This window comes from Vulpes vulpes, chromosome 6, assembly GCF_048418805.1.
Source record: "Vulpes vulpes isolate BD-2025 chromosome 6, VulVul3, whole genome shotgun sequence".
In the NCBI taxonomy this organism is placed as follows: Eukaryota; Metazoa; Chordata; class Mammalia; order Carnivora; family Canidae; genus Vulpes; species Vulpes vulpes.
This window is the reverse complement of record NC_132785.1, coordinates 96397622-96412520: the sequence shown is the minus strand read 5'-3', so window position 1 is coordinate 96412520 and position 14899 is coordinate 96397622. Positions and strand designations below refer to the sequence as shown.

The 14899-nt window shown below is 34.2% G+C and overlaps 1 protein-coding gene across 4 annotated transcripts in view; it reads right to left on the bottom strand.

Moving 5' to 3' along the window:
* Positions 1 to 420: 420 nt before the first annotated feature.
* The window catches only part of PCNX4 (pecanex 4), a 46298-nt gene continuing 31819 nt past the window's right edge, over positions 421 to 14899 (bottom strand). Inside the window, exons 9-12 of one of the 4 annotated variants that reach the window (XM_026000580.2) lie at positions 13361 to 14394; positions 12750 to 12936; positions 3991 to 4257; positions 421 to 1443 (exon numbers count right to left, since the gene is read on the bottom strand). In XM_026000580.2, the coding sequence (XP_025856365.1) occupies positions 4006 to 4257; positions 12750 to 12936; positions 13361 to 14394 (1473 nt within the window). In that variant the 3' untranslated portion in view covers positions 421 to 1443; positions 3991 to 4005. Of the gene's footprint in view, positions 4258 to 12749; positions 12937 to 13360; positions 14395 to 14899 lie in introns of all 4 variants that reach the window. The other 3 variants (XM_072761681.1, XM_026000579.2, XM_072761682.1) reach the window with 3 other exon arrangements.

Genomic DNA, 14899 nt, shown 5'->3' with positions numbered 1-14899 from the left:
TAGTAGAAATGCTAACCAAAAAATTATAGCAACCCACTAGACATAAATGTATGGACTATTATATGAAACAGAGTGCAGGATAATGAGCAGATATAAAGACGTAGCTGAAGTGGACCTGCCTCTAAGGTACTTACACTCTCAGAAGAGCTGACAGGTACAAGTGACTATAATTTGAAGCAATGGGTAGCTCATAGCAGCCATTATTAGACATCTGTCCTATGGCGTTTGCTGTTGAGGTGCTTTGTATGAGATAATTCATTTATTCCTAACAGCCCACTAAGGTATGCGTGGTATTATCCATCTTTACAGAGGAAGAAAGAGATGCTCAAAGCAAGTAGGTATTACTTTCCCAAAGTCACAGAGCTAGTAAGAGGTAAAGCTAGGATTAAATTCAACTCAGGAAAACTCCATTGGCAACTCTTTAGTTATTAATTTTACTTTTTTATTATGAGTTTTACTTTAATGTTTACCTCTTTATAGTAGAAAACATACATAAGTACAACAGAAAATCAGCAAATATTCCTTGACTACCTACCATCAAGAGGGATGTAGAGAAGAAAAATGTTTCTTTTTTTATAAGCAGTTAATAGTTTAGCTATAGTCAACATACATAAAATAACCAGAATAGTTGGGTAAGTTCGAGGCCACTCGGATGGCTATCCTTAACAAAAGGGGGAAGGTGACAGAGGTATACCATGGGGTACAGCAGCAATGGAATAAATGAACACATGGCAACATGCTTATATCCTAGGAGAGTGGCAATGAGTAGAGGACATAAATGATGAGCCATAACACAATTCTGTTTACATGCACTTAAATTTATGTGCATGGAAGGTAGTGCTCATTTTATAAGAAAACATACAATAAAAAGATATACATTAGATTTATTAAAATGGTAACTCAGGATGAGGAAGGCAATGAATGAGGGTACAGTATGGGGATAAAATATAATATACAAGAGGGCTCTTGCACAACCAGTGATGAAAACGGGCATTATGATTAATTGAATACACCACACCTGAGGTTAAAAAAAAATGAATTGTTGGAGCAATTCTAGAATGCTACAAAATAATATTGTCACATGGCATGGTACTATAAGCACAAATAATTAAGAAAAGGGAGAGATTTGAATATAGAATAGTGCAAGGTGAACATGATAATCACTATGCTATGGAAACCCCTCCGGGGCAGTTAGAATAGTGTGGAAATCCTTTGTGGAGAAGGTAATTTGCACTGAGCCTTGAAAGGGTGGAATTTAGACGAAGGTTTCAAGAGACTGTTATCCAGGTCAGTTCTGTCATTAAATCTCCAAGACCTTGTCATGGTCACCAATGTTTAGGATTTGTTGAGAGTATGCCAGTCTTCCAGAATGTCATGAATGAAAACTCATAGCACAGTATGAGGATGAAGGAACAATGAGTTCGGTTTGCTCAATTACTCCAGCTAATGAAGAGTAGAAGAGGCATAAACAAATTAAAATGATCTTTACAAATTCATCTGTATGGCGTTTTTTCTATGACATATACAATTATGTACCTTTCTGTGTTATAAACCCTCTCTTCCTCGGTCTTTTTTGTGAGCAGTCCGAGATGGAAAGGCAGCTTTTTGTCAAAGATAGTCAAGAGCTATGAAACCAACTGTTCACATACATTTAGAAGTTTATTATTTTGCTCTGACCTCTCATTTCCTAATCAGCTCGACTGGCCCTTTGAAATAGGAAGGAAATGATGTGCTCATTCTATCAATGCTGAAAGTGAGGCAGAGATGGGGTTGTGCAAGGTGACAACTGGTGAGCCGATTAGAAGAGTCACCAGCAGAAGCTATGGCTTCAGGCTTAGTCTGCTGACTACTAGGTGCTGCAGTAAGTCACATCAGACCTCAGGCACAATCAGTTATTCAGGGGCGAAATAAACATATCTTATTAAGTAAATAAATAACCTATTATTTTTAACACCTCTACTGAAGTATAATTGATGTACTATGGCTCCACATATTTAAAACATACAATTTGAAATGTTTTGACATACAGGCCACACTTGTGAAACTATTATTAGCACAATAAAGAGAGCAAACATATCCCTCAGCCTCCAGAGTTCTTTTGTGCCCCTTTTTAATTGCTGCCCCTGCCTATCCCACCCCAGGTGACCAATGATGTACTTTCTGTCACTATAGATTTGTTTGTATTTTCTAGGGTTTATATACATAATGCTGGTGGGAATGTAAAATGGTACAACTGATTTGAAAAAGTTTGGCAATTTCTTAAAAGTTAAAAATACACCTACCATATGATTCAGCCATTCTAGATCTAGGTATTTTCCCAAGAGAAATGAAAACATATGTCCATACAAACACTTGCAAATGAATGTTCGTAACAGCTTTTACATAATAGTGCCAAACTGTAAAAAACCCAAATGTCCATCAACAGATGAATGAAATAAACATATTGTGGACTATTCCATACAATGGAGTATTAGCAAGAAAAATGATCTATTGATACATGCAACAATATGGCTGAATCTAAAAGAAGAGCATCTGAGTCTGGATTATTCTTTTTCAGGAGATTTTAAATTAAAAATTCAATTTATTTAATGGTTATAAGATATTGGGATTGTCTATTTCATCTTTTTAAATTTTGGTTGAGTTTTAGTAGTGTGTGGCCAAAATCAAGAGTCGGATGCTTAACCAACTGAATCTCCAGGCACCAGGAAGCAGCCATAGCTTAATATTTTTTATTGGCTACAATGGATATGGAATTTAGAAAATGCTTACTATTTTTTAAAAATTGAAATATCACTGACAGATAACACTCTATTAGTTTTAGGTATATATAATGATTGAATATTTGTATATATTATTCTGAAATGATCACCACAGTAAGTCTAGTTAACTAACATCTGTCACCATACAGAGTTATAAATTTTTTTTTTTTTTTGTGATGAGAACTTTTAAGATATACTCTTAACAACTTTCAGGCAAGTGACATGGCATTATTAACTATAGTATCATGCCTCCCCATGACTTATTTATAACTGGAAGTTTGTACATTTTGATCTTCACCCATTTCATCCTCCCCTACCCTCTTCCTCATGCAACCATCAACTTCTTCTCTGCACCTATAAGCAGCAAAAGAATGAAAATTCTGTTCGTATTATGAAAATTTTTCTCCTATTTCTTTCTGCCTTTAGATACCTAAGACACTAGTAACCACTAGTCCTAGTGGGTCAAGTAATTCTCCAGAAGCAGTATATTTAATTGAGAAGAAATTCTTAAGGAGTCACATCTACAGAATGGTCTCTAGCAGTCACTCATTATGTTGTACCCAAACACTTAATTCTGATGAACAAGATAAACCATTTCCTTTCACATATATCAAAAGGATACTGGGAAAGGAAGGAAAATATTTTATTGGAAGATGTTTTATTAAAAGCTTTTAAGGTTTCTGAATTGAAGCATATGAAAAGAAAATGAATAGATCATATGAAGACACTCAGACCATGTTAAACGTTAAAACAGCACAAAGTTTGAAAATACTATAAAATTTAATATTTTGAATAAATATATACACATTATGCAACTTTCAATAGGACCCATTATCATTACATGAAAACACTGATATGTGTGTATATCTTCTAAGTAAAAGTCAACATTGTTGACTTCTGTAAGGCAAGTCACCTATCACATATTTAAGAAAACATTAAGAAACTCATTACCTATCTTATACAAATGTTTCATATTTGCTAAAGTCTACTATACTACAGTTCATAGGGCACAAATATTGGCCAACTAGTTCTAACTTTTATGTTAGACAAAGTTTGTTTGCTTTTTTAATCATTAAGATAGCTAAGAGAATCAACTTTACACAGCTTGCTTTTCCCAGGCATCTGACTTGTAGGAGGAAAAAGAGAAGTTCAGTGAAATTATAAGAAATAACATTGTTACTCTTCTAGAATGAAAAAATAAAAACATCTCAATTGATGATAATACACTTACAAGTCAAAATGGGCTCTAATACAAGTGTATGTGGAGAGGTTTTGAAGAATAAATTGGATATCCCAAGGGAGGATCAGCTGCTTGTACCGTAAGGTTTCTTAAAAGTAGTGGATGAGCTTGTATACTATATCGTTCCTCATCATCGTTTGTGGCATAAAGCAATTCCCATGAAAGATTGGCCCACTGACCTCTAACAGCTTCAGCATTTAACTTCCCAACTTGGACCAACATTTCTTGAAGAGTAAGTACTCTCCCAGTGTAAACTCCCTTTGAAGTATAAAAGGGGGATAAAGAGATTACATTCAAGCCTTTATATTTTATTTATAAACTCAGAGAAAAATTCCATTGTGGTTAGGCAAATTTAAACAGAAAGTAGTGTATTAAAATGTACACACAAGTTACTTGTCTTCATAATCAAGAATCACCTCTATTTGGTAGCTCTCTTGAAATGACACTCATTCAATAACCCAAACAGCAAAATCTCAGCCCTTCTCTTTCCTTTCCTTCTCTATTCCTTCATCCCATCCGGCTTCAACAGAGATAAGTCAGTCATAAATACTAGTCAGTGGATAATTACACAATAGACTCTTTTTAAAAACAGTTATTGAGATATAATTCACATTCCATACCATTTACTCATGTAAAGTGTATAACTCAATATTTTTAGTATATTCAAATATATATAAATATCTCTACAATTTTAGAACATTTTCATGACCTCAAAAAAGAAACCCTGTACTCTAGCAATTACCCTCCTATCCCTTTATTCTCTCAGTCAGAAGCAACCACTAATGTACTTTCCATCTCTATAGTTTTGCCTTTTCATATGAATGGAATAATAAAAAATGTGGTCTTTTGTGACTGGCTTCTTTAACTTAGCATAATGTTTTCAAGCCTCATTCATGCAGCATATATCAGTATTTCATTTCTTTTTATGGTGGACTAATATTCCATTGTATGGATAAAACACAATTTCTTATTGATTCATAGTTGATGGATACTTGGACTTTTTCCACCTTTTGTCAGTTATGAATAATGCTACTATAAACAATGATGTACAAGTTTCTATGTGGAACTATGCTTTCATTCCTCTTGGGTGTATGTGTACTTAGGAATAGAATTATTGAGTCATATGGTAACTCTAAGTTTAATCATTTAAGAAACTGCCAAAATGTAAAATGGTTGTATCATTTTACATTTCTGCCAGCACTATATTAGGGTTCTAATTCTCCATATCCTCACCAATACTTATCTGCTTTTTTAATTCCTGCCATCATAGTATGTCCTATATGAAGTGATATATCATTGTGGTTTTGGTTTGCATTTCTCTTATGCCAAATGATATTCAACATCTTTTCATGGGCTTATTTTTGCCGAATTGTATATCTCCTTTGAGTAGATATCTATAGAGATCTTTTGCTCATATTTTAAATAAAAATGCCCTTTTATTATTGAGTTTTAAGAGTTCTTAGAATATTCTAGTAACAAGTTCCTTATCAGATATATGCAAATATTTTTCCCTTTCTGTGAGTTGTCTTTTTGCTTTCTTGATTGTATTTTTTTTTTAAAAGATTTTATTTATTTACTTGACAGAGAGAGAGCACAAGCAGGCGGAGTGGCAGGCAGAGGGAGATGGTGAAGCAGGCTCCTCACCAAGCAAGAAGCCTGATGTGGGGCTCATTCCCAGGATCCTGAGATCATGACCTGAGCCAAAGGCAGATGCTTATCCTACTGAGCCACCCAGGTGCCTCTGATTGTATCTTTTAAAGCACAAAGGTTTTTTTTACTCTAGATGAAGTCCTATTTATTTTTGTTTTGTTTTCATGCTTTTGGTGTTATATCTCAGAATCCACGGCCATATTTGAGATATAAAGATCTACTCCTATGTTCTCTTCTAAGATTTTTATAGTGTTAGCTCTTATATTTAGGTCTTTATTTTGAGTTCATTTTTGAATATAGTATGAAGTAAGGGTCTGCAGTTGGCTGAATACTATATCTTAAAGAAGACATATCCCAGTCCTAATGGTAGCTGTAAATTTTATCTGGACTATGTCTTTGCTGATGTAATTAAGAATCTTGAGTTAAGATCATTCTGAATTTAGGTCATCTTAAATCCAGTGGTTGATACCCTTAGAAAGGGATGGGAGAACTGACATGGGGTATATAGAAAAGGCATCCATGTGAAGACAGAAGCAGTGATTGGAGTTATGCTGACACAAGCCAAGGAATGTGAGAGGTCACCAGCAGATGGAAGAAGAAAGATTCTTCCCTAACATCTCTGGACAGAGTGTGGCCCTGTTGGCATCTTGATTTCAGGTTTTTGACGTCCAGAATTGTGAGAGAATAAATTTTTGTTGTTTCAAGCCACTCAGTTTGCAGTAATTTGTTGCAGCAGCTCTGGAAACTACTAGAGTCCAATGGCATTCTTTGAATGTGGCTGTCTCAATACCACTTGTTGAACATGTTTGAAATTCCTATGAATTTTAAAATCAGCTTGACAATTTCACAAAAAGGCCAGCTGAGATTCTGATAGGGACCGTACCAAATCTGTGAATCAAATGGGGAGTATTGCCATCATATCACTTTGAACCACGAACGTGGGTTGTTTTTCCATTTTATTAAATCTTTATTTCTTCCAACGTTTTACAGTTTTCAGAGAATAAGTTTTGTGCTTTTCTTGTTAAATTTTTTCCTAAGTATTTTATTCTTTTTGACGCTATTAAGTAGAATTGTTTTAACTTCATTTTTGGATTGTTCATTCCTAGTGTATACAAATACAACAGATTTTTGTATGTTTATCTTGTAACCTGTAACCATGCTGAACTAATTAGTTTTAAGTTTTTTAGAGAATTCCTTAGATTTTCTATATGCAAGATCATGTTATCTGTGAATAGAGATAACTTTACTTCTTCCTTTCCAATCTGAGTATTTTTTTCCCTGCTTTATTACTTTGGCTAGAATCTCTAGTATAATGTTTAATAAAAATGATGAATAAAATCCTTGTCTTATTACTGATCTTAAGGAAAGCATTCAGCCTTTCATCAGTAAGTATGAATGTTAACTGTGGGTTTTTCATAGATATCTTTATCAAATTGAGGAAGCTCCTTTCTATTCCTAATTTAAGTGTTTTTAGTATGAAAAAGGATTTTGTTTGTTCTATTCCTAATTTAAGTGTTTTTAGTATGAAAAAGGATTTTGTCAAATGCCTTTTCTGTATCTACTGATATGACAACACAGTTTTTTTTTTTTATTCAATTGATATGGTGTATTATAGTAATTGATTTTTGGATGTTAAAGAAACCCCACATTCCTGGGATAAATACCACTTTGTCATGGTGTCTCATTCTGTTTATATGTTGGTAGACTCAGTTTGCTATTATTTTGTTACAGATTTTTACATCCATATTGATAAGAGATATTAGTCTGTAGTTTTCTCTCCTTGTAATGTCTTTATGTGACATTAAAGACATTTTAATGTCTTTAATGCTTTTGGTATCAGGGTAATTCAGGCTTCATAGAATGTGTTGGTAAATGCTCCTTTTTCTTCTATTTTTTTTGGAAGAGTTTTTGAAGAACTGGTAGTATTCTTTAAAATATTTGGTAGAACTATGTAACAAAGCCATCTAGTTCTCAGATTTTCTTTACGGTTAGTATTTTGATTATTACTTGTTATAGGTCTGTTCAGATTACTTCTTCTTGAATCAGTTTCAGTAGTTTGTATTTGTAGGAATATGTACATTTCATCTAAGTTATATAATTCACTGGCATACAAGTGTTCACAGTTTTCCTTGATCATCATTTTTATTCTTATAAGGTCAGAAGTAATGTTCTCTTTTTTTTTGTATTTCATAATCACCTTTCTTATCTTTATTAATTTTTCTTCTGTATGCTTTTAGTTTCCTCTTTTTCCAGAAGTGTTATAAGGTGGAAAGTTAAGTTATTGATTTGAAATCTTTCTTCTTTTTAAATAGGCATTTTAAAGCTACAAATTTTGTTCTAAAGACTGCTTTAATTGCCTCTTACAGGTTTTGGTATACTGTGTCTTCTTGTCATTTATCTCTTGGTATATTCTAATTTTTTCTTTGACCACTGGTGACTTGGCACATGTTATGATTTCCATATATTTGTAAGTTTCCTAAATTTCTTCCTCTTACTGATTTTTCATTTCATTTTCTTTTGGTCAGAGGATAAGTTTTGTAGAATTTCAATCCTTTGAAATGTATTTTGTTTTATGTCTTAGTATATGATTTATCCTGGAGATTGTTCCATGTACACTTCAGAAAAATGCATATTCTACTGTTTTTAGGTGGAATATTAAATAGATGCTTGTCTGCTGTTACAGGTTTATAGCGTTGTTCAAATATTTTTCTGCTGATCTGCCTACTTGTTCTATCCATGACTGAAAGTAGGGTTTTGAAATCTTAAATTATTATTGCTGAATTTTCTATTTCTCTCTTCATTTCTGTCAATTTTGCCTCATAGATTTTGATGATTCACTGTTAGCTCCACTGAACTGGACTGACACTTTTATCACTATAAAATGTCCCTCTTATTCTCTAGTAACCTTTTTTTTTGTTTCAAAGTCTATTATTTTATTCTTTATTTAACTTAAATTCAATTAGCCAATATATAGTACACCCTTAGTTTCAGATGTGTTCAATAATTTATCAGTTGCGTGTAAAACCCAGAGCTCGTTACATCATGTACCCTTAAAGTTTATTATCTTCTGACAATAGTCTAGATACTTCAGTTTTCTTGTTGCTGCTTGCCTGATATATCTTTTTCACCTTTTTACTTTCGGTTTGTTTTTTTTATCCAGTCTGACAATCTCTTTCAACTGTTTAATCTTTTAATGTTAGTAACTATTGATATAGCTGGATTTAAGTCTGTCATTTTCCTTTTGTCTTCTAATCTCATCTTTATCCCTCTATTCCTCCTTTACGGCTTTCTTTTGCCTTAAGTGAATATCCTCTAATGCAGAAGTTTAATTTATTTAATGATTTTTTTTTAAGATTTTATTTATTTATTTATGAGAGACAGAGAGAGAGGCAGAGACACAGGCAGAGGGAGAAGCAGGCTCCATTCAGGGAGCCTGACTTGGGACTCGATCCCAGGACTCCAGCATCAGGCCCTGGGCTGAAGGCGGCGCTAAACCGCTGAGCCACCCGGCTGCCCTGATTTTTTCTTTTTCTTTTTTCTTTTTTGCCCGATTTTTTCACTTAAAACTTTCCTCAGTGGTTGCTCTAGGGCTTGCCATGAATAATTTATTAGAATCAGCATTAGTTTATACTAATTTAGGTGAGATATATAAAAAATAATCCTGTATAGTTCTATTCTCCTTTTGCCACTTTTTGTGGTATTGTTATACATATTATATATTTAATGTTACAAACCCAATAGTATATTGTTATAATTATTTTACATACTTTTATATCTTTTAAAGAAACTGAGAAGAAGAAAACAAGTATATATTTATTGCTTTTGCTACATTAACTTATTTACTATTTCTGGTTCTTTTATTCCTATGGATTCAAGTTACCATCTGGAATCATTTCTTTTGCTTAGTATAGCTTTGTTTCCACTGACTTCCATTCTGCAATTATTGGCAAATACACCTTTCTATGTGATATAGACACAAAAATGCACTGAAATCAGGAAGAATGACGCCTTCAGCTTTGGTCTTTCTCAGGATTGCTTTGGGTATTTGGGGTCTTTTGTGTCTCCATACAAATTTTGGATTGTCTGTTCTATTTTTGTGGAAAGTGCCACTGGAATTTTGATAGGTATTGCAATGAATCTGTAGACTGCTTTGGGTAGTATGCACATTTTAATAGTACTAATTCTTCCAATCCATCTTTCCATTTATTTGTGTCTTCTTAAATTTCTTTAATCAATGTATTATAGTTTTCAATGTACAGATCTTTCACTTCCTTGGTTAAATTTATGCCAAGGCATTTTATTTTTTGATGTAATTGTAACTTGTTTTAGCTTCCCTTTCTGATAGCCTGCTATTAATGTATAGAAACACAATAATTTTTGTATATTGATTTTGTATCCTTACTAAATTTGCTTATTATTTCTAAGTTTTTTAGTAGAGTACTTAGGACTTCCTATACATAATATCATGTCATCTGCAAACAGTGACACTTTTACTTCTTCCTTTCCAAACTGGATGACTTTATTTCTTTTTCTTGCCTAATTGCCGGGGCAGGAATTCTGATACTATGCAAGAGTGGGTATCCTTATCTTATTCCTAATCTTAGAGGAAAGGCTTTCAGCTTTTCACCACTGATTATGAAGCTGGCAGTGGGCTGTCATATATGGCCTTATTATTGAGGTACTTTCCTTCTATATCCACTTTGTTGCCTACTTTATTTTCTTCTTTAAGTATGATTTCTTTCAGCCCTTTGAACACTTTTATAATGGCTACTTTGAAATCTTTGTTAAATCTGACATCTTAGTCACTCATAGGCAATATCCCCTCCCTGGTGCATGGGTCTGACTTTCCTGTTTCTTCTTATGTCTTATAATTCGTGTTGAATACTGGATATTTTATGTAACACCACTGCAATTCTGAGCATTGATCCTTGCCCTCCCCCCCCCGCCCCTTACCCTGGGGCTTGTTATTTATTTGCTTGTTAGTTTAGTAAGTGGCTGGATGACTTTAGTGAAATTAATCCCTAACCTTCCCAACAAGTATGAAGCCTTTGATGTAGTTCCTCAGGGACTGCAGCCTTGTGAATGTCCACAATTACGATGAGATGGCAGTGGTTTTAGCAGGGCTCTCTTCATCTATAATTGCTCACACTCAACTGCTAAGCTCCAATGATTGCCAGGTGGTTGCTTTGTTTTCAACAATGACCTGGGAAGTAAATTGTTTTATAGACTGATCCAATTAAACATGGGACACTTTTGACCCCAGGAGGGCTCTTCTATGGATTCTTCCCCTGGATCTATTTACCTATTCAGCCTAAAGTTTAGTTTATGTATCTAACAAATTTACCCGTAGCCCCTTAATTACTTTTTACCATAAGCTCCATTGTTTTTGAGAGCATCTTAGGTGTCAATGTATACATACTGCTGCAAATAAACTAATTTCCTGTGGGAGAAATTTAGAGTTCTCTTTTTCAATGGTCTGTTTCTCCCACTGGGCAAAATCTCTGAGCCAGAGCTCTGTATCTGGGGATGAGACAATGGCATGCTTCTCTCTGACAGACACCTCTGCTTTAGGAGGTAGAAGGGGAGCAGTAACCTCAGGCTTTCTTGGCTTGCCTCTCCCAGTGTGGAACCTCTACCTTCCAAGGAGGTAAGGGTGGCCAGGGCCCCATTATTCTCAGTGGCACCAAATACAGGGTAAAGTCTCCACCCAAAGTGATGGGGTGGCCAAAAAGGAATTCTCACCTCTTAACTATATATGCTCAGAATCTAACCTCATAACAGGCAGCTAAGATAAGAAACGCCGAAGCCCTGACTCTCCCAGGAAAACAGTCCTCCAACTAGATAGGAGCTGAAGTGAGAGGGAACTCTTTCTGTTCATATCAGTCTGGGTGGAATTTCTGTCTTGAGTTGGGAAGGAATGGTTCAAATACTGCAGTCCCTCACTCTTACTGGGTTTTAGTTGAAACTCTTGAATAAATGTTTCTTCATTTGCATATGCCCTGAGGACCATTCCAAGTCTTTAAATGGTTGTTTTTTAAAAATAATTTTTGGGTGCCTGGGTGGCTCAGTCCGTTAAGTGTCTGCCTTCAGCTCAGGTTGTGATCTCAGGGTCCTGAGATCAAGCTCCATGTCAGGCTCCCTGCTCAGTGGGGAGCCTACTTCTCCCTCTCCCCACTGCTTGTTCTTTTTCTCTCTCTCGCTATCTGAAATAAATAAAACCTTAAAAAAAATAACTTTCATTATTTTTGATGGAGAGCACATCTGTGGAGCTCCTCAAGCTGCAATACCAGATATGAAACCTATAATGAGCTTATAACATTGAATCACATTGTGCACACTTGATGACATTTTAAATGTAATGAGAAGAGCCACTAATTTCTTTAAAAAAAAAGAAACTCCTGGGGATCCTGGGTGGCTCAGTGGTTTAGCGCCTGCCTTTGGCCCAGGGCGTGATCCTGGACTCCCGGGATCATGTCCCACATCAGGCTCCCTGAACGAAGCCTGCTTCTCCCTCTGCCTGTGTCTCTGCCTCTCTCTCTCTCTCTCTCTCTGTGTGTCTCATGAATAAATAAATAAAATCTAAAAAAAAAAAAAAAAAACAAAACAAAACTCCCAGAGTCTCTGATTTTTCACAGGTCAGAGTTGCTTCAAATAAAACATAGAAAAAAAAAAGAAAATAAATAAAACATAGAAGTCAGCAAAAGGAATACTCTGCCACTTATAAATTAATTTTTCTTTTAGGAGTCAAGTCCAAAATGATAAGTCATGACTCAAATTTGGCATAGGAATATAATCCATGTAGTCAAATATGTTATAGCAATTTAAGAAATTAAGTTTACTTGGCTATCTTATAGGTCAGTTATTACACAATGGCTACACATTTTTAATTGGCTCACATTATGTTTCCAAAAGAAAATAGTCATTCTAGGATTGTACTATATTGGCCATAAAGTCACGGTTGCAAATGCCTTAACAAGATAATTAATATATCCATACCCAGAATGTTGTATCTCTATCAACTAGTTCAAATACTTTATAACTGATTTCTGTTCTTTAAGGTTAATATACAAAAAGGTTTAAAAACACATTTTTAACCTTACCATATTAGGGTCATATCCCAGAGAAAACAAGTATGGTTTTTCTTGTAAAACTGCTTCCTTCCACTTTTCATCAGATACCAAACCAATGTACCAGTCAGTTTCATATTCTTCAAGGCAGTTAGTCAGCTCTTTAAAGTCTTCTATTGAACCTAAACTTGCTTTATCAATCATTAATTTCAGAGTATACCTTAAAAATGGAGAAACAAAGAATTTTAGAATTTTTAATAAAATTTATCAAATCAACCTTATAGGTGAAATAGATTTTGTTCAATCAATATTTTTAAGACACTGCACTGAAATCATACATATTTTAGATAAAAAGATCAAGGAGAATGATGGAGTGAAGTGAAAGTGAAGAAATCCATTAAGTCATACGACAAACAGGTTCTCCACATAAAAAAATAAAAATATAAGAAGAAGTAAGTAAAATAAAAAGAAGTCGAAATTAAAATGTACTCCTGATATAATCACTGTATATGCTAAGCATCTTTTTCCCTATTTTTAGGAAAGTGATTATTTTTGAAAGTTAGAAATGAAGTATCTTCTTCTAGGTTATTTTAAAATAATCAGTATTTTCTACCAGTAATTTATATATAATCAAAATGAATTACCTGAAAGCTTTCAGTGCTAGTTGGAACAGTTCTGGCTTTTCTGTGAGCCAATCCAAGGCAAGAGACCAAGGCAAAACACCACTGTAAACTCTCAATAAATGACCAGGACTGGGAACCATATTATCTACTCCAAATAAACTAAAATAACAAGTCATTACTGCATGAACATAAAAGTCTTTTAAAACTTTGTCCTTTGCAATTTCTTCCAGTACATTTGAGGCATTTTCTTCTGAATGAAAACATTCCAACTGCCTTAAAACAAATTGATACCACTCTTCTGGAAATAATGAGCTCATCTCCCTCATTTTGGAATTAGGCAAACAATTAGATGTCCACTCTTCAGGTAAGCTTAACAAGTGAGAATGAGAACAACTGAACTCCAGGAGAGGGATATATGCCATATCTTTTGGTTTTCCTTTGTCAACCACAGGGTATCCCAATATAACTGACTTGTAAAGACTGCTTTCAGGAACTGTGCCTAAAAAATGATCGCCAACCTCCTGTGCTTCTAGTGATCCTGGAATAGGCAAATTTATACCTGGTACAACCTTTAATTGATCTTTTTCTTTTCCTTTTTTGATAGTTGGCTCATCGCCAAAAATATTATCATCAGACCAGTCATCCAAAATTTCTGAATTTAAACTATCTGTGTCTTCTGGGGATTGGGTTTGTGGTGAAGCAGTCAAAGCAGGCAGGATTATTGGGGATGCTTTCCCTTTATTTTCCATTTCGTGAACAACCTCCTGCACGTTGGGTCTTCTGGAGCAGTACTGAACAAGTATCCACACAAGTACTTTAATAAGGTCACCATTAAATTCCTTTAAATTGTCATGAGAATCGATTATGCCAGATAGAACATTCCTGGCATCAGAATAGAGTTTTACTGGCAAAACAGTACAAGGTGTCAAGACATTTCCAAAGTGTTCATTAATAGAACATATTCTTGAAGATTCTTGTTCAAAGGCACTTTGAAAAACTTCATCAACTCTTTGAGCTTCAGCAGTATGACAGGACGTCTCTTGCAATTCTAACCCCTAAACAGGAAATAAAAAGTACTTCAGTTTATGATCACTTATTACACAGAGAAAAGCAACTACTTTTGTATGTGCCCACATATTGGATTATAATTAAAATATAGAAAATGCAAAAAAAATTTAACTCAAGAACTATACCTTTACTCAAACTTATTGCCACTTAAACACACTTGATGCTGCATACAGATGAAAAATGCTATTTTAAAAGAAATTATAGAAATGCCACTAGAAATTACCAAAACAATTTAATTGACTATGACTGCAATTTTGAATGACTATATATATAGTCAAGGTCAAATTACACTTACAAAAAACTTTTTAATATAAAATTCTGGAGGATAAGAGGTAAAATTGGAATTATATAACATATACAGTAGTTTTTTATCCTACTTTATATGAAAGCATTATTCTACTGTATGGATACGCCACAATGATTTACTCAATCATTTTCCTGTTCCAGTTTTTAATTATAACATCATCATCATCATCATATAGATTTATGTAT